The 25,123-nt window shown below is 47.5% G+C and overlaps 1 protein-coding gene across 6 annotated transcripts; it reads left to right on the forward strand.

Moving 5' to 3' along the window:
* The first annotated feature begins 1,438 nt into the window (after positions 1–1,438).
* Positions 1,439–18,912, forward strand: ASXL1 (ASXL transcriptional regulator 1). Of its 6 annotated transcripts, XM_054218283.1 has the most exons (12): positions 1,444–1,559; positions 6,157–6,239; positions 10,353–10,461; positions 11,570–11,690; positions 11,765–11,862; positions 12,209–12,302; positions 12,582–12,734; positions 13,160–13,323; positions 13,429–13,525; positions 14,027–14,132; positions 14,600–15,215; positions 15,961–18,912. In XM_054218283.1, the coding sequence occupies exons 1-12, from the start codon at positions 1,500–1,502 to the stop codon at positions 18,883–18,885; spliced, it is 4,626 nt and encodes a 1,541-aa protein (XP_054074258.1). In that variant the 5' UTR covers positions 1,444–1,499; the 3' UTR covers positions 18,886–18,912. The 6 variants fall into 6 exon arrangements, 4 of the variants coding, with proteins under 4 accessions (XP_054074260.1, XP_054074258.1, XP_054074261.1 ...); XM_054218285.1 differs by lacking the exon at positions 6,157–6,239 and having other exon boundaries at positions 1,439–1,559; XR_008468987.1 differs by lacking the exons at positions 14,027–14,132; positions 14,600–15,215; positions 15,961–18,912 and adding exons at positions 13,702–13,810; positions 14,180–14,235.
* Positions 18,913–25,123: the final 6,211 nt, after the last annotated feature.

The following is a 25,123-nucleotide window of genomic DNA, read 5'->3' on the forward strand; positions in this document are numbered from 1 at the left end:
CCGGTGCCTCTTGAGTTAAATAAGTGGGTCAGGGCAATCCCAAGCACAAATCCAGGCTGGGCAGAGAATGGATTGAGAGCGGCCCTGAGGAGAAGCACTTCAGGGTGTTGGTTGATGAGAAGCTCAACATGAGACATCTGTGTGTGCTCAGAGCCCAGAAAGCCAACTGCACCCTAGGCTGTGTCCCCAGCAGCGTGGCCAGCAGGGTGAGGGGGGATTCTGCCCCTCTGCTCTGAGGAGACCCCCCTGCAGTGCTGCTTCCAGCTCTGGGGCCACCAACAGCAGAAGGACATGGACCTGTTGGAGTGAGTCCAGAGGAGGCCACAAAGGTGCTCTGAAGGCTGGAGCCCCTCTGCTGTGAGGACAGGCTGAGAGAGTCGGGGGTGTTCAGCCTCGAGAAGAGAAGACTTCAGGGAGACCTTAGAGTCCTTTCCAGTCCCTAAAGGGGCTCCAGGACAGCTGGGGAGGGACTCTGGATCAGGGAGGGGAGCCATAGGACGAGGGGTAATGGTTTTAAACTGGAAGAGGGGTGACTTAGATGAGATATTAGGAAGAAAGGAAGAAATTCTTTGCTGTGAGGGTGGTGAGCCCCTGGCCCAGGTTGCCCAGAGAAGCTGTGGCTGCCCCATCCCTGGAGGGGTTCAAGGCCAGGTTGGACGGGGCTTGGAGCAACCTGGGCTGGTGGGAGGTGTCCCTGCCCAGGGCAGGGGCGGTTGGAACGAGATGGTCTTCAAGGTCCCTTCCAACCCAAACCATTCCACGATTCTGTGTAATCCCACCGACCTCTACCCGTGGCAGTTCGGGAAAGTAACCTCAGGGCCCTGAACCCGAAGACCCGCGGCGGGGGCCGACATCTTCCCTCCTCCCGATCCTCGCAGCTGTCGGCCGCGTGCCCTCCCGCCCCGGTTTGCCGGGGCCAAAGATGCCGGTCACAAAGCCACCTCCCAGCCCCGGCGTTACCGCTTCCCGCCGGCGGCCGTGAGGCGCTGTGGAAATTAGCGGCCTCTCCCGTCATGCGGCGCGGGCGGGGCCCGCCGGGAGCTGTAGTCCGGCGGGGGCTTGTGTGCGGTGCGGGGACTACAACTCCCGGCAGCCCTTGCGGTTTGTTTTCCTTCAAACCAGGCCCAAGCCCCGCCGCGCGCGCCTCCCGCCGCCCGGCCCCGCCCCTCCGTTCGCGGTCCCGTTGTGTCCCGCCGCGGCCACCGTCGCTGAGCTCCGCCCCCTTCCCCCCCACCACCCTCCCTTTGCTCCCCAGCCCTTTGACCCCGTTGTTATGTCGGGCCCGAACCGCCGCCGCCGTCGCCGCCGCCTCCCCCTCCTCCTCCTCCCGTAGCGCAGCGCCCGGAGCCGCCCCCGCCCCGCGCGCGCCCCGCCCGCCCCCGCCCCGCGCGCCTCACCGCCCGCCCGCCCGCGCGCGCCCGCCCCGCCCTCGCCCGCCCGCCCGCCCGCGCGCCTAACGGTCCGCGCCCGCCGCGCCCCGCGGGAGGAGGAGGAGGAGGATGAAGGAGATGAAGCAGCGGAGGAAGAAGGAGCGCACGTGGGCCGAGGCCGCCCGCCTGGTGAGGACGGGGCGGGGGGCGCGCCGCCGCCGCCGAGGGCCTGGGGCGGGCCCCGGGGAGGGGGCGCGGGGCTCTGCCGGGCCCCGATGGGCCTCCCCCGGGCTCCGGCCTCTCCTCGAGTAGCGGGGCCGGTGGGGTGGTGGTGGTGGGGGAAGTCGGGCCGCCCACCGCGTTCCGTTGCCGCTGTCTCCTCCCTGGTTGTTTGCCTTCTTGAGGGGGCTCTGGGACGAGCTGCCCGCCCTTCGGGGGTCCCCGCGGCCATTGCCGCCTCCCGGGGAGAGGTGGCGGGACCCGGGCCCGGCTCTCGGGGAGGCGGTTCGGTATTTGGTGACAGGGCTCTTGGGGTGGGCACGGTTCGTTTGCTTCCTTTCAGATGACTTAAGGCTCGGCGGGAGGAACCGGAGCCCCTCGGGGGAGGCCTGGCTGGTGGCCGGGCGCTGCCGCTCTCAAAAGTTTGTGGTTTTAATCCCTGAAGCTGTAGCTTTCTTCCATGCCCGGACCATGAGCGGCGTCTGTCTGGCCGTGCCTAGCCTCGGGGCTGGCATTATTGCCACCAGGCCTTGTTTGGTCACTTTGGGTTTTAGGGGATGTCGCTGGGGTCCATCTTAACCCTTTTTTTTTTTGGCTTTGGGAATCTGCTTGTTGAAGGCTTGAACTTCCCAACCCAGAACTGCTCTGGTGGTGTTCCTGTAGGTCTGTTGGAATGCTGCAATAGGAGAAGGGTGGTTTCCCTCCATGAAGCCTTTAAGCCATGTCTACCTTGAACCCCATTTATAAATATGAGAAGAAAAAATAACTTCAGCGTCTTCCAGGTAGCGAACATGAACCAGTCAGAAGTTTTATTTAAGGGGTGCATTTGGAGGTGTTTGGGCTTGTTTCTTGCCATGGAGCACCAGTGGTTGCCGCTGTCTGTGCTCCTGTGGCTGGCTGGAAGGATCTTGCCCCCTTTGGCCCCTGCCTTAGAGCCGCTCTCTCTTGGTGATAGGGGGATGCAGATCTGTGCAGGTACGGGAGTGCCAGTGTGTGGAGTAAGGGATGATCCGACCACCTATGGCCAGTGTGAAGGGATCTCTGCACTTTTCTCTCCGTAACCCTGACAGTAGGACTTGACTTGCAAGGATATGGGCATCCTTGCCGTGTAGCGTATGGACATCTATAGAAAGGGATGTACAGGGCTCGAGGGTGTTTTGTTTCCTCGTGTGTGTGTGTTTGTTTTGGTTTTGCCTGGCCAGGTTATGCATCGGGGCGCATAAACATTTGGAAGGAGCAGTATGAGTGAGTCCAGCTGAGACTTGTGTCTGGTATTTGAGGGTATTTGAGTTAGGTCTTGGTGCTCCTCCTGCGTAAGATGTGTTTGGCTGTCAGAGTGTTTTCTTACTGCTTGCCAGGAGGCATCCTAATCAGACAAGCATCTGTCTTCCAGCAACTTGCATAATCTTTTGTGTGCAAGTTATAACATTGTAGAATCTTATATGAATTTGCGTGAAAGAACATAAGCCGGCCCCTGTAGAACTTTGCTGCAGGAATCTGGTGGTCTCAGTAATTCATGGTGCATTTCCCTTTGACGTCCTGGTTCTGGGAGCCAAGCGTGTCACTGCAGGTGGCAGGGATGCTTTCCTGGTAGGTGACCTCGGGGTCAGAGGCAGTGCTAAGGGACCATGCACAAAGTCATCTCATTCAAATATCTTGAGCTCTAACGGTGAAAAAAATAGGTATTTATAGGCTGCCCAAAGCAGCACACGAGACTGTGACTCTAAAGCTGCCTCCTAGCACACCTCCTCACCCTCATTGTGTGCTGGGGAAGGGATCACACAGCTCCTCTCACCTGTCTTTTGGGTAGAACCTCAGGCACAGTGGGTGCATGCGGTATCTAAGCCTCAGCAGCATCTTAGAGCCATTGATGAACCAGAAATAGAACGATCTCATACTAGATTATCCACTTAGAGAGACCTACAGTTGCGTAGCTGCACTTCCAGCTTGCAGGACTGATTGTAATTCCACTAAAAATAGATCTTTATTTAACACTAGTCTTACACATGCTCCCTGTCAAAATGCTTTTAATTTTCCTTTCTGACGTGCACTATTGTATTTTGTATTCCTCTCGATGCTTCTGAGAATCATAGGCAAAAGCGCTTTTCAGTGCTGCTGCATCTACGGAGCTAATACTATGCACGTTCCATATAATAAGCCTTTAAAGATTCATTTTAACACCCAGAGACATAGGACTATTCAACAAGTGCTGTCAGAGCTAGATGTCTAGTAAATTGAGGGAGTGATGTAAACTTCCATAATTAGGGACATAGGAACTGTTGACTATCAGTATTATAAATAGTGGAGGGGAGAAAAAAAATCATTTTGGGGCTAATGAATAGCTAATGTTGTTTAAGTTGTAGCTCCTGATGGAAGGTTGATGTGTCAGGCTGGAGAGGGATGAAGGACCAGTGCTGGAGACTGGGCTTTGGTGGCTAAAGCTGCAGGATCTTTGCTCCCCTGGTTCTTCCATTAAGCAGTCTGTACACTTAATATAGCTGTTGATTGGAAATTGTTCCCCTGAGCATAGATTCTTTTATCTTTATGTAAATGCCCGTTCATGCTCAGTTTTAGGCTGTGTATTTTGCTTGCTGTGTCTGCCACTTGAGAGAGGCTTTAGAAGCTGTGAAGAATTTCCTTATTTTTCAGAACAGGCATGTTCCATTTTGTGGATCTTGCACTCAGCCCTGGAGTGATGTGTTTCCCCTTGTCAGCTGCCTTCTCCCTTTGAGTGACGGGGGGTGACAGTTCATGAGGAAGGCATGGAAATGTCGTAACCTATGGAGGTTTTTGGTTAGTGAAGGAAAAAGTGTGATGGAGCTGTATTGATTCAGAATGAAAATTGTTTGCTCTCTCTGAATATGGCTTATCACTTTCTTTTATCTTTTCTTTAAACTCTTTGTGTTTTCATTGTGTTTTATCTCAGATTACGTAGTTCTCAAATTTCCATCCCCTACCAGGTTAGCACCACCGATGCTTACAGTCTTCAAGCATCTGAAAATTATATGTTGGGTGGATATGAGTGAAGAAATTCCTTTTTATCACAAAATATAGTCGAAGTGCAGAACTACAGTGACATGGGTTGGGGTTTTCTTTACTTGCAGAGGTTGGAGATGGTATGGAGATGCAAATGGTGCCCTGTGCAACATTTTTTTTGCAAATGTCCAGTTCGTGCAACCCCAGAAGGCAGACTGCAGGCTTTGTGCCATGCCATGGTGCTGCAGTGACTCAGTTCTAGATGTTGCTGATACAAATTGGGGCGTTTGGGTTCCTCCACTGGCTTCTCACACAAGTCAAACTGAAAGGCAGCATTGTGTTGCTCACTCTTCTAAAGCATGGTGACAAACGAGATCAGGCTTGTGCATCATCGTGGCCATTATGTTAGGGGAATTTAGACCACAGTTACGTTCAGAAAGTTCCCGAGTGAATACCCGCTGCTGCTTTTTTTGGGTGTTTCAGGCCAAGTCCTGTGCCTCCATCGCAGCCTTTTTGCTCGATCAGACCCTGAGGTCTGTTGAGTTCGGTGTCTTTTGCATTCAGAGAGCAGCACTGTCTGCTTCAATGGAAGGCGCAGGAGACGGCGCGTGTTAGGCAGCTGTAGGGTAATCTGTTCCCAAAGAAACATCGTGGTTTACATCTACTGCAGCTTATTTTTGTTCATTGTTTCCTGTTTATGTGAGTAATCTTCTTATCCACAGAAATGTCCGGTCCTCTTTTTGAATCCTTGAGTTCTTGCTTCTAGACATTTTGGAGCAGTAAGTTCCCCAGGCTTTTTAAAAAAAAAAAAAAAAAAAAAAAGTAATAGCCTCTTTAGTTCTTTTCATGAAAGTGACAATTCTATTCTTCATATAAAATATGAAAGGATGAGTTGTTTTTTATTGTATTGCCTTTTTAATATCTGATTTTACTTGTTTTCTTTCGAAGGCAAGCAGTCTAAATCTCTTCAGTGTCTCTAGCCATAATTTATTTCCACATCCTTTATTGTTATTGTTGTCCTTTTCTGAATTCTGGCCTTCTCTGACAAGAATTCTGACTCTTACCCATGGTACCCTTCTTGAGATGGAGCAAAGATGAAACAAACACAGTAATCCAAGGGGGGTACGCTATTGAATTCTGTAGTTATACAATAATACTTTTATTGGCAGAAAAATGCTGGATGCTTTGTTGAGAGGTAGGAAGGTGTATGGCAGGGAGAAGATTTTACACCATTAAAGGTCACTAACCACTGTACAGTTTTGAAGGTTGTATGCGGCAGCAGCTCGGTCTAATGTATATTGAAGTCTGTGGTGAAGCTTCCACTGGTTTCATGCTATGAGGTCAAGATTCTGCGTCTTTTTCTTTCCTTTGTGTTTGTATTTTAGTTAATTAGGGACGAGATGAAGGGGTGCCTTTTGTGATGCTTACCATGATCTAGTCTTGAGGTAGCCTGAAATTTTTAGCGTGTGTCTTCTGCAGATGAGTCAAGTTTTAAGAGGCATATTATTGGAGCTGAACTGCAGCTTATGGAGTAGTTCTGTGAATGCAGAAGCAAATTCTGTAATGACACGTGGTCTTTCTGTCTTTTCAGGTGCTGGAAAATTACTCTGATGCTCCTATGACCCCAAAACAAATTCTGCAGGTCATAGAGGCTGAAGGACTAAAGGAAATGAGGTTAGTATTGATGATCTTGTCTAAAACATAGCGTGGACCATGGGGGAGGCTGTATATGAAGGCTTGTGTTGCTTCGTGCAGTTCTGCCTCATCTCCAGCCCGCTTTTCTTCTTCCTTTTTTCTCTTTCCAGCATGGCAATTTCAGATGACAGTATAGGCACTTCCATACAGGCTGTGTGTTGTTGGTTGTTTTTTACTTTGACAATAACTGGAAGCTGTTCTTGGATTTTTTTGATAACATAGAGTCTCCTTCATCCATCTATTGTAAAATAAATGCCTATTGCAGCTCAGACTCCTGCATTGTGTTGTACTTACCACTTGTATGGTTCTCTCATAAGTAGCTCCTAGTAGTTTCTACTATGGTGACTCTAGTTTGAGAACGGTTTACATTCTGTCTCCTAATGCTTCATTTCTAGAGCAGACATTATGTTTTATGAGACTCAAAAAAGTCCTTATTTTTTATTGCTGTACCGGCTTCTGCTCAGATTTTCAAGCACTGTGATAGTGCAGCTCATGCTGTTGTGGCTCTTGACGTTGTGTGGAGGAGATGCCCATCTCAACGTGGGTTTCGTATGGAAAAGAATCTGATATGGAACCTCAGAAACAACAGGAGTGGGACGAGACTGTTTTCCTTGGTTAAGTTCCTGTGAACTTCCATCTGTTTTTGTGACAGTAGTAGAAGAGAAGTACAGAGTGTCTTGCAGATCAAAGAAAGTAGGTAACCGTGATAGTCCAAATGCCTCAGTTAGTGCTGTGTGGCAAAAAAAAAAAAAAAAAAAAAAGTTTGACTTCTAGAGACAGAAAAAGCAGTCTCTTTTGGCTGCTGCGCATTCACGGAATCTTCACGGAATCACGGAATCTTCAGAGTTGGAAGGGACCTCTAGAGATCATCTAGTCCAACTCCCCTGCTAGAGCAGGGTTGCCTAAAGCACATCCCTCAGGGCTGCATCCAGGCGGGTCTTGAAAATCTCCAGAGAAGGGGACTCCACAACCTCCCTGGGCAGCCTGTTCCGGTGCTCTGTCACCCTCACTGTAAAGAAGTTTTTCCGTGTATTTGAACGGAACTTCCTATGTTCTAGCTTGTGCCCATTGCCCCTTGTCCTGTCGCTGGGAACCATTGAAAAGAGCCTGGCTCCGTCCTCCTTAAACCCACCCTTTAGGTACTTGTAAACATTAATCAGGTCCCCCCTCAACCTTCTCTTCTCCAGGCTAAAGAGTCCCAGCTCTTTCAGCCTTTCCTCGTAAGGGAGGTGCTCCAGTCCCGCAATCATCTTGGTTGCCCTTCGCTGGACTCGCTCCAGTAGTTCCCTGTCCCTCTTGAACTGGGGAGCCCAGAACTGGACACAGTACTCCAGTTGTGGCCTCACCAGTGCAGAGTAGAGGGGGAGAATGACCTCCCTCGACCTACTGGCCACAGTCTTCCCTATGCAGCCCAGGATGCCATTGGCTTTCTTGGCGACAAGGGCACACTGCTGGCTCATGGATAATTTGCTGTCTACCAGGACCCCCAGGTCCTTCTCCTCAGAGCTGCTTCCCAGCATGTCCGCCCCTAACCTATACTGGTGTTTGGCATTCTTCCTTCCCAGGTGCAGGACCCTACACTTGCTTTTGTTGAACCTCATTAGGTTCTTCTCTGCCCAGCTCTCCAGCCTGTCCAGGTCACGCTGGATGGCAGCACGGCCCTCTGGAGTGTCGGCCACCCCTCCCAGCTTGGTATCATCAGCAAACTTGCTGAGGATACACTCTGTCCCCTCATCTAGGTCATTAATGAATATATTGAACAAAATTGGTCCAAGTATTGACCCCTGAGGGACACCACTCGTTACAGGCCTCCAACTGGACTCTGTGCCGCTGATCACAACCCTCTGGGTTCTGTCACTCAGCCAGCTCTCGATCCACCTCACTGTCACCTTGTCTAGCCCATACTTCCTCAGCTTCCTAATGAGGATGTTATGGGAGACAGTGTCAAAAGCCTTGCTAAGGTCAAGGTAGATGACATCTACGGCTCTCCCCTCATCCAGCCAACCCGTTATAACATCATAGAAAGCTATCAGATTGGTCAGGCATTGATTGACTTCTGGGGAATCCAGATGCATGGACTGTTTCTAGTCTTGCTTCCCCCTCACCTTGGTTCTGTGGACTGTTTTCCACTGTGGCTTTTGTGTTTCCTGAACCTGTACCTTACCCAGCTACAGAACGTAAATCGATTTCTTCTGGGACCTAACACCTCAAAATGTTAGCTTGTTTCTGCTTGTTATTTGTGTCTGAAATCAGGAAGCAGCTGGGATGGTTTGAATAGTGAAAAGTGGTGATGCATACAGAGATGTTGTGTGTAGGAGTTGCCATTGTCTGGAGAGGGACGATGCCGGTGTGTGTTACTGCATCGATATTGGAGCTGTTAGAATGCCCACCTGCCGCTGGTGATCCTCGCCGAGAAGATCTTCGCTGGTTTAGATACGGACAGTGGTTTCACAGCTCTGAGTAGAATTCAGACAGGCTTTTAATGAGGACCTTCACATAGCTTTATAGCTTTGTTTTAATCAGTACTCTGCACCTTTCTTACATCAGTCCTTTCACTTGAGTAGGTAGTTGAAGATCTACGTGCATAGGCTGTCCTCTGCTAAAGGTAATAGCAGATCTCTTCACACATATGAATTATCTTGGTGCCCTCCCAGTTTTGACAAGTGACCTGTCACAGTACATAACTAAAGACCAGACTTTGGAGCATGTGTCAAGTTAAATCCCATAGAGCTAAATCGTTCCTTAAAGGTTGGTGTTTTTCCCTCGGGATATCTGCTTTTCCTTCCCTGGCCATTAATTCTCTGCTTTAAGAAAAGACTGTTTTTTTTTCAGAGCGTAATTGTTCACAGAATAAAGGCAGTGATCCCGCCTAGCTAAATATGCAGTGGACTTTGCTGGTACTTGTATAGAAGCCCTTCCTGAAACTCCATTTCCTGAAGGAAATAGCTTGGTGGCTCAAGATGTTTTTCCCTTTGAATCAATCCTGAGCAATGTTCCCTGGTTTGGGGGTCATGCTGGTCTGTTCGGGGGGCCATGTCCTTATGGGTGGCAGCAATGGTCCTGCTCGAGCCAGGACACTTGGGCTCAGCACCATAGCTGAGTTCTAGCACCTACGAGAGTTTTAATAGTTTCTTTTTTTCCCAATTCAGGGAAAACTATTTATTTTGCTATTCTGAGAAAGTGTGCTCTGTGGCTGGTTAGCATGTTTGGAGCCTTCTGTTAAACACAGAAGGGAAACCACTGTCTAACAGGACAGAAGGCTGGAAATTTTTTTCGTAGTATCTAAAAGCGATACAGGGTAATTTTGTCTGTTGCCGAGGCTTGTGAGGAAATGTCCAAAAAATAAACGCATTCAGGGTAGAAACAGAAATTGTTCTGAGTTTTCAATTTGAGAGTGATTTTGTTTGAAATATTTTGTCTTGATCCGGTTTTCAGTTTCACTTTTAATAATAATGAAATCAAGACTGCTTTAATGTCTCTTCTAGGTAACTTTCTGCCTGTACATGTGTGGCGTGTTGGAAAACATGAGATTACGTGGCGCAGAAGTTCCATCAGTGTGAGCGTAGGATGGTTACTTTAACCAGGGCGTTACATAGGACTTGACAAATTAGTGCATCGGTCCTTTTATATCTCAGTCCAGTAGTGCAGTTTTGTCTGTGACATGTCAGGGGAGGTGTTCTAGAAGCACATACGTACAATTTATGCTGGTTTTGTTCACATCTTTCTACTGCTGAATCAATCTGGGGTTTTTGTAAGGTCGATCCAACTCTGAAAGCTTGAAGCAGAGAAAGGGAAGAAACAGGTAATAAATATCACAAATGTTGAAAAATGGCTGCGAGTAGCTTTAAAATTGGCATAACATTTCCTGTTTCCTGCCGGTTACTTTGCTGTGCTGTGTTGAGGATGATGTGCAGGTCCAAAAGGAAAACAGTAACACTGCTCCGACTGAAGTGCCCGTCCGTAAAGTTAATGAGCGTCGTCTCCGTTCTCCTCAGTCGGCTAACTGATGCCCGTTTAAACAGGTCTTTCAGGCTGTTTTCTTGGTAAGGACGTTTCTTAAAACTTACTGTTTTCTTTCTTTCTCTGTTTCAGTGGCACTTCTCCCCTAGCCTGCCTCAACGCCATGCTCCATTCCAATTCAAGGGGAGGTGACGGACTCTTTTACAAACTGCCTGGACGCATCAGCCTTTTCACGCTCAAGGTAAATGCTGAGCTGAGGGTCGAGGTGTGAGTTCTGCTTGTTATGCACAGCTGAGTGTTAAACTGCCACTGAGCATCATAGGAGCTGAATGTGCTGCATGTGAGATCATCATGTGGAAGAGTGTCTGGAATTCATTATTTTGTTAGAGCTTGTACCTTTCGGCTACATTCAGCCATATATGATAAATTCCTTTAAAAAAAAAAAGCCCTATTATTTCTTGAACCGCACAAGCAAGATAAATCCTCTTATTCCAGTACTTGGTGTCCAACTCAGGTGGCTGCTTATCGAAACAGTCCCATTCACTCCTTTTCTGCCAGCCACAAGGGAACACAGCCAACCAATAAATTAAATTGGTCCAAGAGCTTGTAGCTACAAGTAAAATCTTGATAGGAAAATGTATATTCATTCTTCTGGTTGTTTGGTTTGTGTTCTGCTGCATTCTGTGTATATTTAGTGTCACCATTTTCCTCAGATCTTGAAGTCTCTCTGGAATGTGTTTTCGTTTATTGTCCCAATAATCTTAAATGTTGAAAATCTTTGTGGTCTTAGGCTTTCCTTTTGCATTGTTTTGTACTGTTGGATTCCCTGATAAATATCAGCCTGATAGACAACAGGTATCTCAGCCTTTGCATTTGCATCTTTTTTTCTCCTCTCAGAAAATTGTGTTGAATTGCCATATTTTGCTGAAAACAGATGGAATTTAAATGGCTTTGATTATACAAGTAGTAAACATCTCCTAAGCTTACTATCTTTGTAGTTGGCTACTCTGATGCTGCCTGTTCTTTCACAGTAAGAACGAGATATTTCTCTTTATTAGAAACTGCTTGCCTGCAGAAAAGTGCAACCAATTATTAACATTACGTATTTTGGATATGTTTGAGTTACCTAGGAGGTGTCGATGAAGTGTGCTAATAGTTTAGATGACTTCTGTTCCACTGTGAGCCCAAATATACTTAAAAATGTCTTTCTGCATCAAGGATTAAAATTGGGAAGATGAAAAAAGTAAAGCTTAAAAACTATATACACTAAACCATCTGTTCCAGTTGGTTTAAGTCGAAATGGTTGGGAGGGAGGACTGTAGCCACCCCGGTTCTGTTTGCCCGTTTAGAAGGATGCCTTGCAGTGGTCTCGGAACCTGTCTGTGCCAGAAGGGGAGGAGCTGGAGGATACAGCAGATGCAGAAAGTTGCGAGTCCAATGAAGCAAGCACTGTGAGTGGTGATAATGATGGTAAGTGTCTGATGACATTAATCTTAAACTATAGGATCTACTTCGGTGTCTGACTGAGTGCCCGTCTCTTTTAGTGTCTCTTGACGACACCTCCTCTAACGCCTCGTGTTCCACTGAATCTCAGAGCAAGGGACCCGCTACTACCAGGGAGAGCTACAGAACTGCCTCCCAGGTAGGAAAAAGTGGGACTAATGGGAAGCATGAGGCCTCTCGAGGGGAGCTTTTCTTCCTGTGTGATAGTTGGATTAGTGTGACGGGGCTAGTTGTGCACAGGTGCCTCAGAGAGAGTTACAGGGCTGTCTCATTAGGTGGGGAGTTTGCAGTATGGGGAGGGATCATATACAAGGAAGTAATTTTGAATTCTCTGCTCTGCTGTTCATAAATGTAATGGCAGCTGAAGGTTTACCTAAGAGCCAAGTAGTTTTTTAACTGAGAAACAGGCTGCTTAAAATCATATTTTATCCTTCCATAATGTCTGTGTTCCTTTGTTTTGTTTTTCATTTCTTTCTGGACCGCAGACAACCAAACAAAAGAAAAAGACTGGTGTCATGCTGCCACGTGTTGTCTTAACACCACTGAAAGTAAATGGGGCACACATGGAGTCTGCCTCTGGTGAGCATTGCTTTTGTTGTGGTGGTTCTCTAATGGCTGCATAGATAGCTTTTAATCAGTTATCCCTAGGTATCTGTAAGTTTGCCTGAGGATTTCTTTAGCACTTGGTGAGAATGCATGTGACTGTATACGTTTAACTCCATCGAAATAGTTGGTAACTGGGCAATACCCTGTAATAGTGGATCTGTTATTAGCAGATAATTCTTGTACATGAAACAACTCTCCCAAGTTGGGCTTCTGCTGTTCTTTGCAAATTTAATGAAATTGTTTTGCTTTTAGGCTTCACAGGAAGGCACGCTGATGGGGAGAGCAGTAGCACATCCAGCAGCAGCAGCAGCTCTTTGGCCCTGTGCAAAGCCACCTTGCGTAGTAGAACAGAAATAAACAGGGATCCTCCGCAGCTTCTGAGAGGTATCCGAAAGCCCACAGCTGGTAGGTGCTTCGGATTAAAGTTAGAAGGATAATTGTCCATAAAAGCAGGCAATGTTGGAGTCTGCGTGTATCTGAGAAAACAAGGTTCCCTTCCTTCGGAAGGCACGTGAAGATCTTAAGGCTCGCAAGATGGACATTCCTCCCTGAACATTAGTGAGACAGTTGTTTAAAAGTTTGCCTACTCTGACTAGCAGTATTGAGAATTGTACCTGAATGTGACAGGAATGTGACCTCGTGTCAAAATTCCAGATGCTTGTCTGTTAATTACTGTGTTTGAGAGCCTTTCTTCATACTTGAGTATTATGGTCTTTTCTCATATATCTTGCTCCTTTTGCTGGAGTAGTTCAACGTGAATTTTTTTCCCATAATTATGAAATATTTTTATACAACTATGTTTATCTTATTTGCCTTTCCTTAAACTACAGGGCAAATGAAACGAAACAGGGGTGAGGATATTGACTTTGAAACACCTGGTTCCATTCTTGTCAATACAAACCTGCGAGCTCTGATAAACTCCAGAACCTTTAATGCGCTCCCATCACACTTCCAGCAGCAGCTGCTTTACCTCCTTCCAGAAGTTGATAGACAGGTATGAGGGTGCAGCACTGGGGTGTTTTCCACTCACTGCATTCCCTCTTGTTTGCGGAATGGCTGGAGCAAATGTTTTCTGTTTGTCCTGGGTTTGTCCCATTAGGTTGGGGCTGACGGGCTGATGCGTCTCAGTGGCAGTGCTCTGAATAATGAATTCTTCACCCACGCTGCACAGAGCTGGAGAGAGCGACTAGCTGATGGTGAGTGGGTTTGCTTTCCTAGGTGGCTGGAGAATTAGGTACTCATTTTATGGGATCTCTTTGTTTTTCTTTTACAGTTAATGAATGGGAATTTAGTCCACCTTTTGCAATGTATCTGGCTATGTTGCCCCCAACTTTTCTTTTTTTTTTTTTTTTTTTTTCCTTTAAAATCACAGATGTGTTTTCCTTTGGTGCCATGAGACCTTCCAAACAAAGTGGTGGAGGTGTAAAGTAGTGCCAGACTTATCTTTCCTTAAATGGTGGCCTGTGTCTGGTAAACCACTGGTGGGTTTTTTCACACTCTCTTGAGCCTGTGTGATCATTGCTCTTAAGGAGTTGCAGGCAGCACGTGGATCCATAGTAAAGTGGAGAGCAGGGCGATAGCAGAAAATCTGTCCTTTGTATATATAGCTACTGTACTGTACTCCTAAAACACAAAAGGTTGCATTTGCAGAATGAGTTTTGTTTGGAACTGAATTTCAGTCTCTTGCTTCCATGTAGGTGAATTCACCCATGAGATGCAAGTTCGAATTCGGCAGGAGATGGAAAAGGAAAAGAGAGTGGAGCAATGGAAAGAGAAGTTCTTTGAGGACTACTATGGACAAAAGTGAGAAATTTTACCTCATCTGTCCTGTTTTATCTGTGTTTGTGCAGGTGGCAGAGGGTGTTTCTGCTTGTGCATACCTGAGAAGATGCGGCATGAACTCCTTGGAAAAAATACAGGTTGTGGGGTGAATCATTCAGCTCCAGGGAAATCCTTAGTGGGAACTGGCTGGGTCACAGCAGAATTTTGTAGCCCATCTATTGTGTTTTCAAGACAAGTTAATATTACTCGCTTTCCATCGCAAATCTTTACATTTTCTTATTTTTCTCGTTCCCTGTGATAGTAATATGGGATAGTAAAGGTATAGGTTATCTCATTGCAGACCGACTTGATGAGGTTTTGACGAGTCTGTGTTTTGTAAACTGTATGGTACTATGTATAGTGGTGACAGTACAGCTATAAGGAGAAGATGAAATGCTTAAATTAGGATGGGCTTTAGCTTTTAGCTAGTTTTTATGTTTGCCTCATAGGTTGGGCTTGACCCAAGAAGAATCCCAGGAGCAGAATTTGGTGCAAGAAGATGCTGAGAACAGGACAGGACTGTCTGTTAAAGGAGAGGCAAGACTGCCACGCGGTCCTTCGACACGGCAGAGAGATGGACACTTCAAGAAACGCACCCGGGCCGACCTGCGATGCAGAGCCAGGAGGAGCCTGTACAAATTGCGTGAACCTGAGCAAACAGAGGCTTCCAAAGAGGCTGCTTCTGTGGGACCAGATTCCTCTCTTCATAAAGAGGCAAAGCCTGAGATAGACCTGAAGAAAGATGATCTGACGAGCCCTTCGGCCACAGTACTGAAGCCAGAGAGTTCAGAACCGCACCTCTCTCCAGAGCCTTCCAAATTGCACAGTAAATCGGAAGATCTGTCGTTGGCAGCTGCAAACAGAATTCCCAGTTTGCCCCAGGAGAACTCTGCTCGGGAGCCCAAGGACCAGAAGAGGAAATGCTTTGAGGAGGCTGCCTCTGCGTCCTTCCCCGAAAAGAAGCCCCGGCTTGAAGATCGTCAGTCCTTTCGTAACACAATTGAAAGTGTTCACCCAGAAAAGCCACAGCCTACTAAAGAGGAGCCAAAAGTCCCACCCATCCGGGTAGGAAAGAGAATTATAGCTGCTTGGTATCTCAGGGCTGTCACGCTCAATAGCATCAAAACATTATTAAAATGTCAAGTGTTGTCATCTTAAGAGAAGAAGTGGAAGGGTTTCATTGGTAGAGCTGGCTAAGTACCTCTGATTACCACAGTTTACTATCTTATTTAGACAGGCAAGGAATGGAAAATCATTCCAAGGTCTTTGCACAAGAGCACGGGGTAACCTTGACTTACTCTGTTAGTTTGCATTTCTGTGGATAGAGAAATCACTTTTCCTGAAACTGGCTGACTTGTGGCAAAAGAGACCTTCAAATCACATTCTTTGTAATATCCTGTGTAATTTCTCCATTCCTTTCCTTTTGGGCAGAATCTTACTGTTCCTTCTGACTTTCCCGATTTTGACTAGAGGTATCCGTCGTGTTAGCTTCAGGGTGGTCATCCTGATGTAAAGGAGACCATTTTGATTTCTGCAGATCTGAATGCAGATCACTCATTTTGTATTTGTTGTCTGGCTCTGGTAAAAAAATGTTAATATTAAGTGAGCTTTACGCATCGCATGACGGAGTGCGTAAGCAGAGGTTACAGGGAGCATGCTACTTTTCAGCCAAAATCAGTTTTCTGTTGGAATTTTAATTTTTTGTTGAATTCTTGTGATACGAACTGTGATGCACAGATGCTAATAAAATGCATTTCACTGTCTGAAAATGGTCAAATAATAGAACTAATTGTTTTTCCCTTTCTTTCAGATTCAACTTTCACGTATTAAACCACCCTGGGTGGTTAAAGGTCAGCCCGCTTACCAGATATGCCCCAGGATCATCCCCAACACGGAGTCCTCCAACCGGGGCAGGACTGGGGCCAGAACACTCGCAGACATTAAAGCCCGTGCTTTGCAAGCCCGAGCCCAGCGAGAAGCTGCTACAGCCGCCATTGGAGGTGGGGGTGGCCCAGGTGGAGGGAGAAGCAGCACTGATGAAGGAGGTGGTGGAGGAGAATCCAGCAGCCATACAGAGCACAGGAGATCAAAGAGAACTCATGGAAAGCGTTCGTCAGATCTACAACGAACACAATTACTGTCGTCTCTCCATCTGAATGGAGAAAAGGCGAACTCTGAGGTGGCTGCTCAGGAGGCTAACACGAATTCCTTCGTCCCTTCAAGACAAGATCCTGTTTCCTCAAAGAGTGAGGGAACTGGCGCTCTGGAGTGCACTGCGGGCTCAGGGGAGGCTCGGCCTGGTGATGGGTCACCTAGAAGGCAGCTCTGTGGTGCTTTGACTGGGTCATCCTTAGACAATGCAACTTCTGAGAGGCAGGAGGAAAGCCCTGAGCAGCTCCTCTGTGACCCAAGGACCGAAACCCCACCTTCTGTTGCATCACAGGAGAGGCACAGTACAAAGCTGAAATGTGTGGTTCCTCCAGTAAACGGTCTGTCGTGTTCTCAGGTGCAGGGAGCTGTGGTCAGTCCTACGGGAGACAGGGTTGTGTCAGAACACAAAGGTGTTAGTGCTCCCGCTGTACAGCTGGATTATCGTTCTGACATAAAGGAAAATTCCTCCAGTTGTCCTGCTCTTCTGCCAGAATTGTCATCAGGCAGTAAAGAACGCCACGAGCCAGAAACGGTATCTAGATTTAGATTTAATGGCTCTGAAACATTTGTGGAAAAATCTGTCACTGATAGTGATAACTCCAAAACAGCGACTAGTGGAGTGGAGAAAGCAGTCCCTGTGCTGTATAACTTTTCACACCTGCAGGCAGAGAAAGAGAGTGATGGCAAACTAAGTAATGAAGAACAGAGCAGAGAGTCTCTGGGGAAACACTCTTTACACGATGGCTTTATTTCTCAGAATAGGATAGATACCTCTGAAAAACTTCTGCAGCTGACGGAGAGGTGCCCCAGAACAGAACCGGAAAATGCACATCAGCCACTGAGAGAGACTCAAGAGTTCAAGACAAACGGAGATGATGAAATACAGAGTACACACAGTGAAACAACAGATACCGCTTCGGATTTTGAAGGTGACGTCGCTGATGAGAATATAGAGATGGATGTATGTTTCAGAAGTGTCAGCTGCAGGGAGGTGGCTGGGAAAGACTCCTCCGGTCACAGCAGCGCTGAGAGATGTGGTAGGATTAGATCAAAACCATCTGTGGAAGCAGATAGTCCGGCCTACGTTGTGGACTTCCCTGCAGTCACAGTGAGGAGCACTGCACCTCCAGCTCAGAGATGGGGACCACATGCACCATTGCCCAAGAAACCCGAGCGGCCGACAGGTTCTGCTCGGCCCGTGTCCTCTATTGAATCCAACAACCCTTTGGTGATGCAGCTGCTTAAGGGGAACCTTCCCCTGGAAGAAGTTCTCCCAGTACCTCAAGCCAACATCAAGTTGGAAATTACACAGCCACCGCTGGACAAGCAGTCGGAAAGCCTCTCCCTGCAAATGGAGAGAGGTAGCAGTTGCTATTTTGGCAAAGAATCTTCCCCAGATGTAGGAATAAAGACGAGTGCCCTAAGCAGGAGTGATGACTTACACTCAATGAGATCTTCCATAGATCCCCAGGAGAAGTGCGGATCAGGGGCAGCATTGCCTAGAGCAGAGGATGCAGAGGATCAGTCTATTCCAGAAAAACATTCCAAAGTTGGTTCAACTTTAAGCTGCCAAGACCAACTGGCAAATGTGGCAAGTGCCTCTCAGAAGCCTGAAGATGTGGGCCCTCGGGAAAGAACATTTTCTTCCTGTAGCTTTGAGGAGCAAAAGGAGTTGCCCAAGGTCCACCGGGTGCCACAGCACAACCCGTTAACAAGTGTCATCACAAATAAAAGTCCGGAGAAGCTGAACACCTCGACAGAGCCTCGGTTTTTATCTCCAGCTCTAACTTCTCTTGGTCCAAATCAGACAGAGGGTACATCGGTCAATAAAAATTACGTTGGAGTTCAAGGCAAAAAACTCTTTGGTTCTGGTTTTCCTTGCAACCCCAGTGTTAGACTACATCATTCCAGGGCTTTGGATCAAGTTTCAGCCATGGGAACCTTGTCCCCCAGCAAACAGATTCCTCTGAACAAGAGCTGTGCATCAGGAGAAGGAATGCCGGCTCCAAGGGAAGAATGGACTTCAAAGCAGCACCCCAACACCCTGGGAGGAATTAAAAATGAGAATGTGCTGGCGTGTGGCAGCTCAGCCAAGAGTAACGCGGAGAACCGGAAGGATGCAGCGCAAAACCCCGTGGAGCTGACTGAGCATTTGCAAAGTGTTCCGTTGGTTATGGACTTGCCGTTTTTCAAGTTTTCGAGGGAACCAGGAAAAGGACACAATCACCCTTTGGAGCCTTCTTCCATACCCTCTCAGCTCAATATCAAGCAAGCGTTTTATGGGAAGCTTTCTAAGCTGCAGCTTAATTCCACCAGCTTTAATTATTCATCCAACACTCCAGCTTTTCCCAGAAGTCTTGCTGGAAGCATGATGCAGCTAAGCCACAAAGCGAACTTTGCTGCAAACCATAATACGTCCCTCTCTGTGCAGATGTTTGCTGATAGCAGCAGTGTTGACGAGATATCGTTCAAGTGCTCGTGCAGCCTTAAAGCCATGATCATGTGTAAAGGCTGCGGGGCATTTTGTCACGATGACTGTATAGGACCCTCTAAGCTTTGTGTATTGTGCCTTGTGGTGAGATAATAAATTATGGCCATGGGACAAATTGTATATTCAGTGTGTGTATTTTGATAACGACTGATCCTAAAACCTGTACACAAAATACTATTCTGTTTATAGTAGAAGTGCTATTACATTTTGTTTTGGTGAGGAAAGTTGACTTGCCTTCCCACTAAAAATCTACAGTGCAAAACCCTTTCTTGCTCACGGTTACACTCCAATCTCGGTGGGCTGCGTCCCGCCAGAGCGATCCTTCTGCTTAGTGCTATCGTGGAAATACTGGTTGTGCTCTGGTACACGTCCTGAGGCCAACACCTGAGCGAGAGGCAGTTTGCTGTGGCAATCCGTGGACCCTCTGTCGAGGAAATCTTTACATCCAAAGGAACTGGAACAGGGTGTTTTCTATTTCAGGGCTGCGCTAGGTGAGGCCCTACAGTCTTCCACTCTCCCCTTCTGCCATCTCCATTCTCGGTTTGTGCGGGAAGTACCGCTGTACAGTTACGTCTCAGCAAAGAGCTGCTCCACAGCGACGGTTCTGTACGGTCTTTGGATGCTACAGCAGAACGTGGTGCCCGGTAAAGCACTCCGCAGGTGGCTGTAGAGCCGGATCCAGCTAACCCTATGCTGGATGGAGCCAACTCGGAGGATGCAAGAAGAAGAGGAGGAAAAAAAAAACCAAACAACAAAAAACGTGGCAGGTGCCAACTGAATGCCTTCTGCTGGTCTGCAGGACGATGTGTGGCCTGGGAAACTGTGTGCCTGGCTGAACTCTTGGACCAGCAGATGTGACTGCCTCTTGTGGCTGCCCTGCCACCACCTAGTGTGAAACGTCGGAGGCTCCTAGAAGCTCGTGTGTGTGGCCAGCGGTCTCTGCATTGCAGCCCTGCAATGGGGACATTGACATGGCAGCATCTGACCACTTGCAAGCGTCTAGCTGTGCATCTGTGTGACGATCATCTAACACTTAAAGCAGTGGTTTTTTGCTTTTTTTTTTTTTTTAAATTTTCATTCTTGGATGTATAAAGTGAATTATTTGGCTCCTGTAAGTATCCTCTATGCATCTGTTTGATCATGTATTTATATGTTGTACACAGTACTGGCCAACTCTGTAAATGGATGTAATGTACATAGAACATAAAGGGTTCTTTTTTTTTGTTCTTTTTTTTTTTTTCCCCCTTGGATTTTCAGGCTCTACAGCAGTATTGCATTAAAGTGGTGTTAGTTATTAATCTGCGTCTGGAGTCAGAGCCACTGTATTCTGTCTTGCCTGACGCGAGGCTCAACACGCAGAGGTGTCTCTCGGTTCTGCCCGGGCCTTGTGGGCGGATGGGGGGGTGCGGGCTCCAGGCTGACCCCCCCCGGGCTCCGAGTCGGGTGTTCTTGGCTGGTCACTCCTCTGAGCCATTTGCCGGTTGTTGCTGTAACTGCTCTCCTAGAGCATGGCTGTAGCTGCGTTGCAAGAAGGTGAACATCCTTGTGCATCCATAGATCGAGAGGAAAAACGTGACCTTCTTCCCCTTTGCAGCAATTGATTATCAAGAGTGAATTGCTTCCATGGGGGGAGAAGTCAGCTATTTTTTATTTAAGCAGCAGTAGCAAGAATTGTAGGGGGTTTATTTTTATTTTTTCTTCTTGTCCCTTCTCTAGCTCTATCCTACCTCCCTTCACCATGCACTTTTTTTTTTTTTTTTTGTTAACCGTACAAGTCCCTGTTTGAGACAACACAACCCCGAGGGATGCAACACGTTTAGTCTCTGCAATGGTTTATCCTTAACGCGTCGGACAGCCTGGGGTTGGGGGGAGGAGGGAGGGAGGCCGAAGCACCCTGGGGTGGACAGAACTACAGGTTTGGTGAGGACGGAGCGGAGGTGTGAAACCTGCTTACCAAAGATGGGGAGCGGAGCTGGGGTGGGGGGGTCTGGCTCTGCCCCCTCTGGGGCCACTGTAGTGTACAGATTGAACTGGTCTGGTTTGCAGAGCCCTCCGCGGGGGGGCCTGCTCATGTATGTCCCTTGTGGTATTGGAAAAATAAACACTCTGTAAACCCTGCATTTGTGGTTTCAATCCTCTTTTTCTGAAATTATCCTCTGCGTTCTCCCGGGCGATACTGCTTTTCCTTTCCTCTTTTTTTTTTAACCGGGAGCATTCCAGAGCTCTGCTCAGATGATTAATAAGGTGGGGGGGCTGCGTTGCTCTCTCTGCTTCATTAAATCGTTTTTTATGCACTTGCAGATAACCGAAGACAGTGTCCCTGCTGCGGACACTGTGTGGCTCTTGGGAAATAGGTACCCCGGGGGCTCCAAGAGCAGCAGCGTGGCTGTGGGATGCTGTGGGAGTCTGTCCCGTGTCATCCCCCCCTCCAGTAAAGGGGGGAGGTTCCTGCCCTACTGGGGTAACACCTATGGGCAGCAGCACCGGGACTGGCCCAAGTGTCACCAGGCAGGTCTTGCTGCTGCTGCTACGTGGCTTTTATGTTTCTGTCTTACTCAATTGTTGAATAATTGGATCTGGAAATGTTTTCTAAAGAGTGTAACAATTACACTGTTTTTTTGAAACTACCTGTAAACTTCATATATTGATATGGCCTTTCTCTCTCGTTTCTAGGTAGTAAGCATTTTTTAGAAGAATAACATGAATTATTATGTTCCGTGTCTCAGCTCTGGTCTCATCGCGTGGATCTTCTGGAAGGCAGATGGTGATCTCCGAAGTCGGGCTGTGGGAGTGTTCCCCTCCGTGTGGTGATATAATATCTAACTTCTTTACGTTCCGCAGTGCTCCAGTGTGGCACACAGCGGCGATGGTGCCCCGTTCCCCCAGTCCCTCCACGTCACCGGTGCTGGGGGTTGGTGGCACAAGCGCAGCGGCAGCGAAGCCCAACTTCTGGCTTTAAAAATCGTGGTGAGGAGGGGCAAAGCTGGGCTCTGCTGCGTTTGAGTGCAAAGGGAAGCTCTTCCCGAGCCTGGGAGAATGTTTATGGTTTAAACTTTGTGTCGCACAGGAGCTGTGGCCAGGGCAGTGGCCGCTCCGGCTTTTTTGGGAGAAAAAAGGCTTTTGTGGTTTTTGGAAGTTCATTGATGTCCTCCTGACTCTGGCAGACTTGGTCTGCAAACACAGGTGTGGTTAAAGATATCCAGATAATCTAAATATGCTAAGAATAAGTAATGCAGAAAATAAGCAGAGTTGTTACTTAGGTAAGCTTTAAAACCGCTAAATAACTGACATCAATTTTCTGTTTTATTGGCGTGGTGCGTGATGATGGCAGGAGTTACCTCTCGCACGGAGGAGCTCGGAGATTTCAAGAGTAAAATCCTATTAACGTCACAATTTCTCACAGAGCAAATATTTTTTTTTTTTTTTCAGTGATATTTATCTGATAAATAATAGATTTTCTCTCTCACAGACCATCTGCTGTTTGGGTCCGGCTCCGCGGTGCTCGGCAGCGTCCTGGCTGCGGGCGGAGGGGACCTTCCGAGTCAGCCAAGCCTCCTGCGACCGTGGAGCTGCGGAAGCGAGAGCAGGTATGTCCAAAGGCTCTGAAAACGACTCCGCACGCGCGCTGCTGATCCCCGCCGTTTGCGGCCGTCTCCCTTGCTCCGTTTGAAATTTGGGAGCAAACCTTATCCAGAGGCTTCGTGTTATTAAACGGGTGTCAAGGAAAGGCGGGAGATGCTTTTTGTGTGTACTGCAAAAACCACGTGCTACCTCCGTGTGCGCAGGGGAGTGTGTACGCACATAATTTAACTAATTATTATAGAAGGTCCATTTGGGATGTGCTGTCCTGGGGTGACTATTTCCAAGCACAAACGTTCCGGTGGGTCCTTTTGGCCGTGGCTGAAGGCTGCAGCAGCAAACCCAGGGAAGGTCCTGCCCACGCCGCGTCGCAGGCACCCCCCCTGCGGATCGAAAGGCAAAGTTTCCACCAAAGCTGCGAACTGACTCCTCTTTCCTGGGTCCTCCTGACTGATGCAAAGGAGGAGATTTTATCTACACAGTGCTTTGAGATAAACGTTTTATGGAGGCAAAGATTTATTATACTTAGTGAATAAAGCTGATAATGAAAACTCAGTATTTTCCATGAGGAGAGGGAGAACTTTCCACAAACTTCAATGAAAACGCCATTATTATTTTTTTTTTTCCACAAAAAACAGACACTTCACAAAATTAATTTCGTCAAAATATAAGTTAAGCATAAAATTTGTGACTAGCCCCACACGTGAGTGCTAACGCTGCTCTCTACGGTACCCGCGGCTGTCTGTTAAGGAATGGAAAGCACAGCTTACGTCAAAATTATGGAAAGATAAAGATTTTTTTTTTTTTCCTTTTAACGCCTCAATTTAGATCCCGCTTTGGCGACCCACGGCACCGACCTCTCGCACAGCGCGTAGGCTGGGGCTGGGGAGCGAACGTGGGCCGGCGACGGGGCGAGGGGCAGCGGCCGGTGCCGGCAGCACCCCAGCGGTGCCCGACAGTGGAGGAAAAAGCCCTTTTTGTTATACAGTGTTTATTAAGTAGATTCAGTCTTATATATGATATACAGATTCAAAAGAAGAAAAAAAAAAAAAAGAAAAAAAAAAAAAGGATTCCACATACTTATGAAATCAGTGCATTTAGCAAGTAATACCATGGAGAGAACAGCTCGATTAACAGCTCATTGGTCTTTGTTAAGTGAGGGGAACAGGGAGTTGGCCTGTGCTAATCATTCCACAAACAGAACAGAATTAAGTTGCATCACATATATAATAGACACACATTCTAAGAATTAAAATATTAAGCCACATTTACTGGAAAAATCCACAGTATATAACACAAATAACTCTTATCAAGCTCGTTGAGGAGGAAGTGCTCATCTGCTTAAGAGCCACATTAAGTTGCATAGGTGCCTATCTGCAAAAATATCATTTCAAAATGAATCAATTGATTAAGCAATAAAGTGTCACCTTAAAAGCTGGATTAAGTGCCATAAGCTTTCTGTCTGAGCCCTGAGGAAAGAGGGGACTTTCCAAAGAGCTCTCTTCCTCCGCTTCGTTTCGGAGCGCCCCCCCCTCGCCCCCCAGCCCCCCGCCTCCCGGGGGAAGGCGCTCCCACCCTCTCCATCTGAAATCAGCGGCCAGCTCGGGCGATTCCACCAGGTTCGTTAAAGGATGTTTCCAATTATGCTCAACGAGTGGTTCCCCCCCCACCATCACGCTTCCCACCCCTCCCCGGCTTCCTCGCAAGCCCCCTTGGCTCGAGTCTTCTGCCTTGTTTGAACCCTATGCTGAGCTGGGTGGCCTTCACCCCCCCCGCCTCGGGTGAGAGGAGGAGGAGGACGGTGAAACAGCAGCGCTGGTGCCCGTTGAGTTCTGGCGCTTCAGTTAACCGAGCATCCTCTCAGCTCTGCTTTTGAATTGCAGCCAATCCGTAAATCAACTACTGGGGGAAAAAAAATAAAATACAATAGCTTGTGCAAAACCCAAAATTGCTTAAAGGGCGTTTCAATTTCTGGGGGGGGGGGGGGGGGGGGGGTGTCTTCCTTAGGGTTAGGTGCGTGTGGCAGTGGGTGAGTGAAGCTGTGGCTTGGTTAAGCAGACGAACTGGGTGAGGTGCATCTTCCTCTTCAACAGCAGGTCTCGCAGAACACACAGGGGCCGGGAGTTCTGTACATGTAAACAGTACACTTTCACTGAGTCCAAAATTAGGAGCAAAAAATACAAAGGTTCACATTGGTCTTAGGTAGATACAGGCGAAAAACTGAGCCGTACAGCTCCGAAACAACCAAACAAAAGTTTCTAAAGCACCACTAAATTATATAAAAATCAGACCATGGACGGATTGTAGTTGGTATTCTGGTGAAATACTATGCTACCTTGTAAAAAGTTTTACAAAAAATTACAAATCAAAAGTATATTAACCCTCTGAGTTCAAAGCAGCATTTTTTTTTTTTTTTCATGAACTGGTACTAAATCCGACGGCCACTCGTGGGAGGGAAGTGGCCCTTTGGATCGGGGAGGTACAAGTTACGTCTGCTCGCAATCCCGGGAACGCTCTCCCATGTAGAAACACTGTCATGGGAACCGCACATCCAGGGCAGGATGGTTGTGTTTAAAATAAAATTAAATTAAATTAAAAACAAAACAAAACACAATCTATTTTTCTCGACCAGTGATTAGCTTTTCTTAAACAAAACCAAGAACATCCAGACCGTTTGCTAACCCAGCATTCTCCTTCCACCTCTCAGAATAGCTGGAGAGCCGGTGTATTCTGCTCCTGCTCATTCCTTCGC

This window comes from Rissa tridactyla, chromosome 12 (assembly GCF_028500815.1).
Source record: "Rissa tridactyla isolate bRisTri1 chromosome 12, bRisTri1.patW.cur.20221130, whole genome shotgun sequence".
NCBI classification, from domain to species: Eukaryota; Metazoa; Chordata; class Aves; order Charadriiformes; family Laridae; genus Rissa; species Rissa tridactyla.

Excerpts from the sequence above, each read along its gene's own strand:
- ASXL1 (XM_054218283.1), top strand. The coding sequence starts at position 1,500 with ATGAAGGAGATGAAGCAGCGGAGGAAGAAGGAGCGCACGTGGGCCGAG. Across the intron at positions 1,560-6,156 it reads GGGCCGAGGCCGCCCGCCTG|GTGCTGGAAAATTACTCTGA; the intron begins GTGAGGACGGGG and ends CTGTCTTTTCAG. Across the intron at positions 14,133-14,599 it reads GAGGACTACTATGGACAAAA|GTTGGGCTTGACCCAAGAAG; the intron begins GTGAGAAATTTT and ends TTTGCCTCATAG.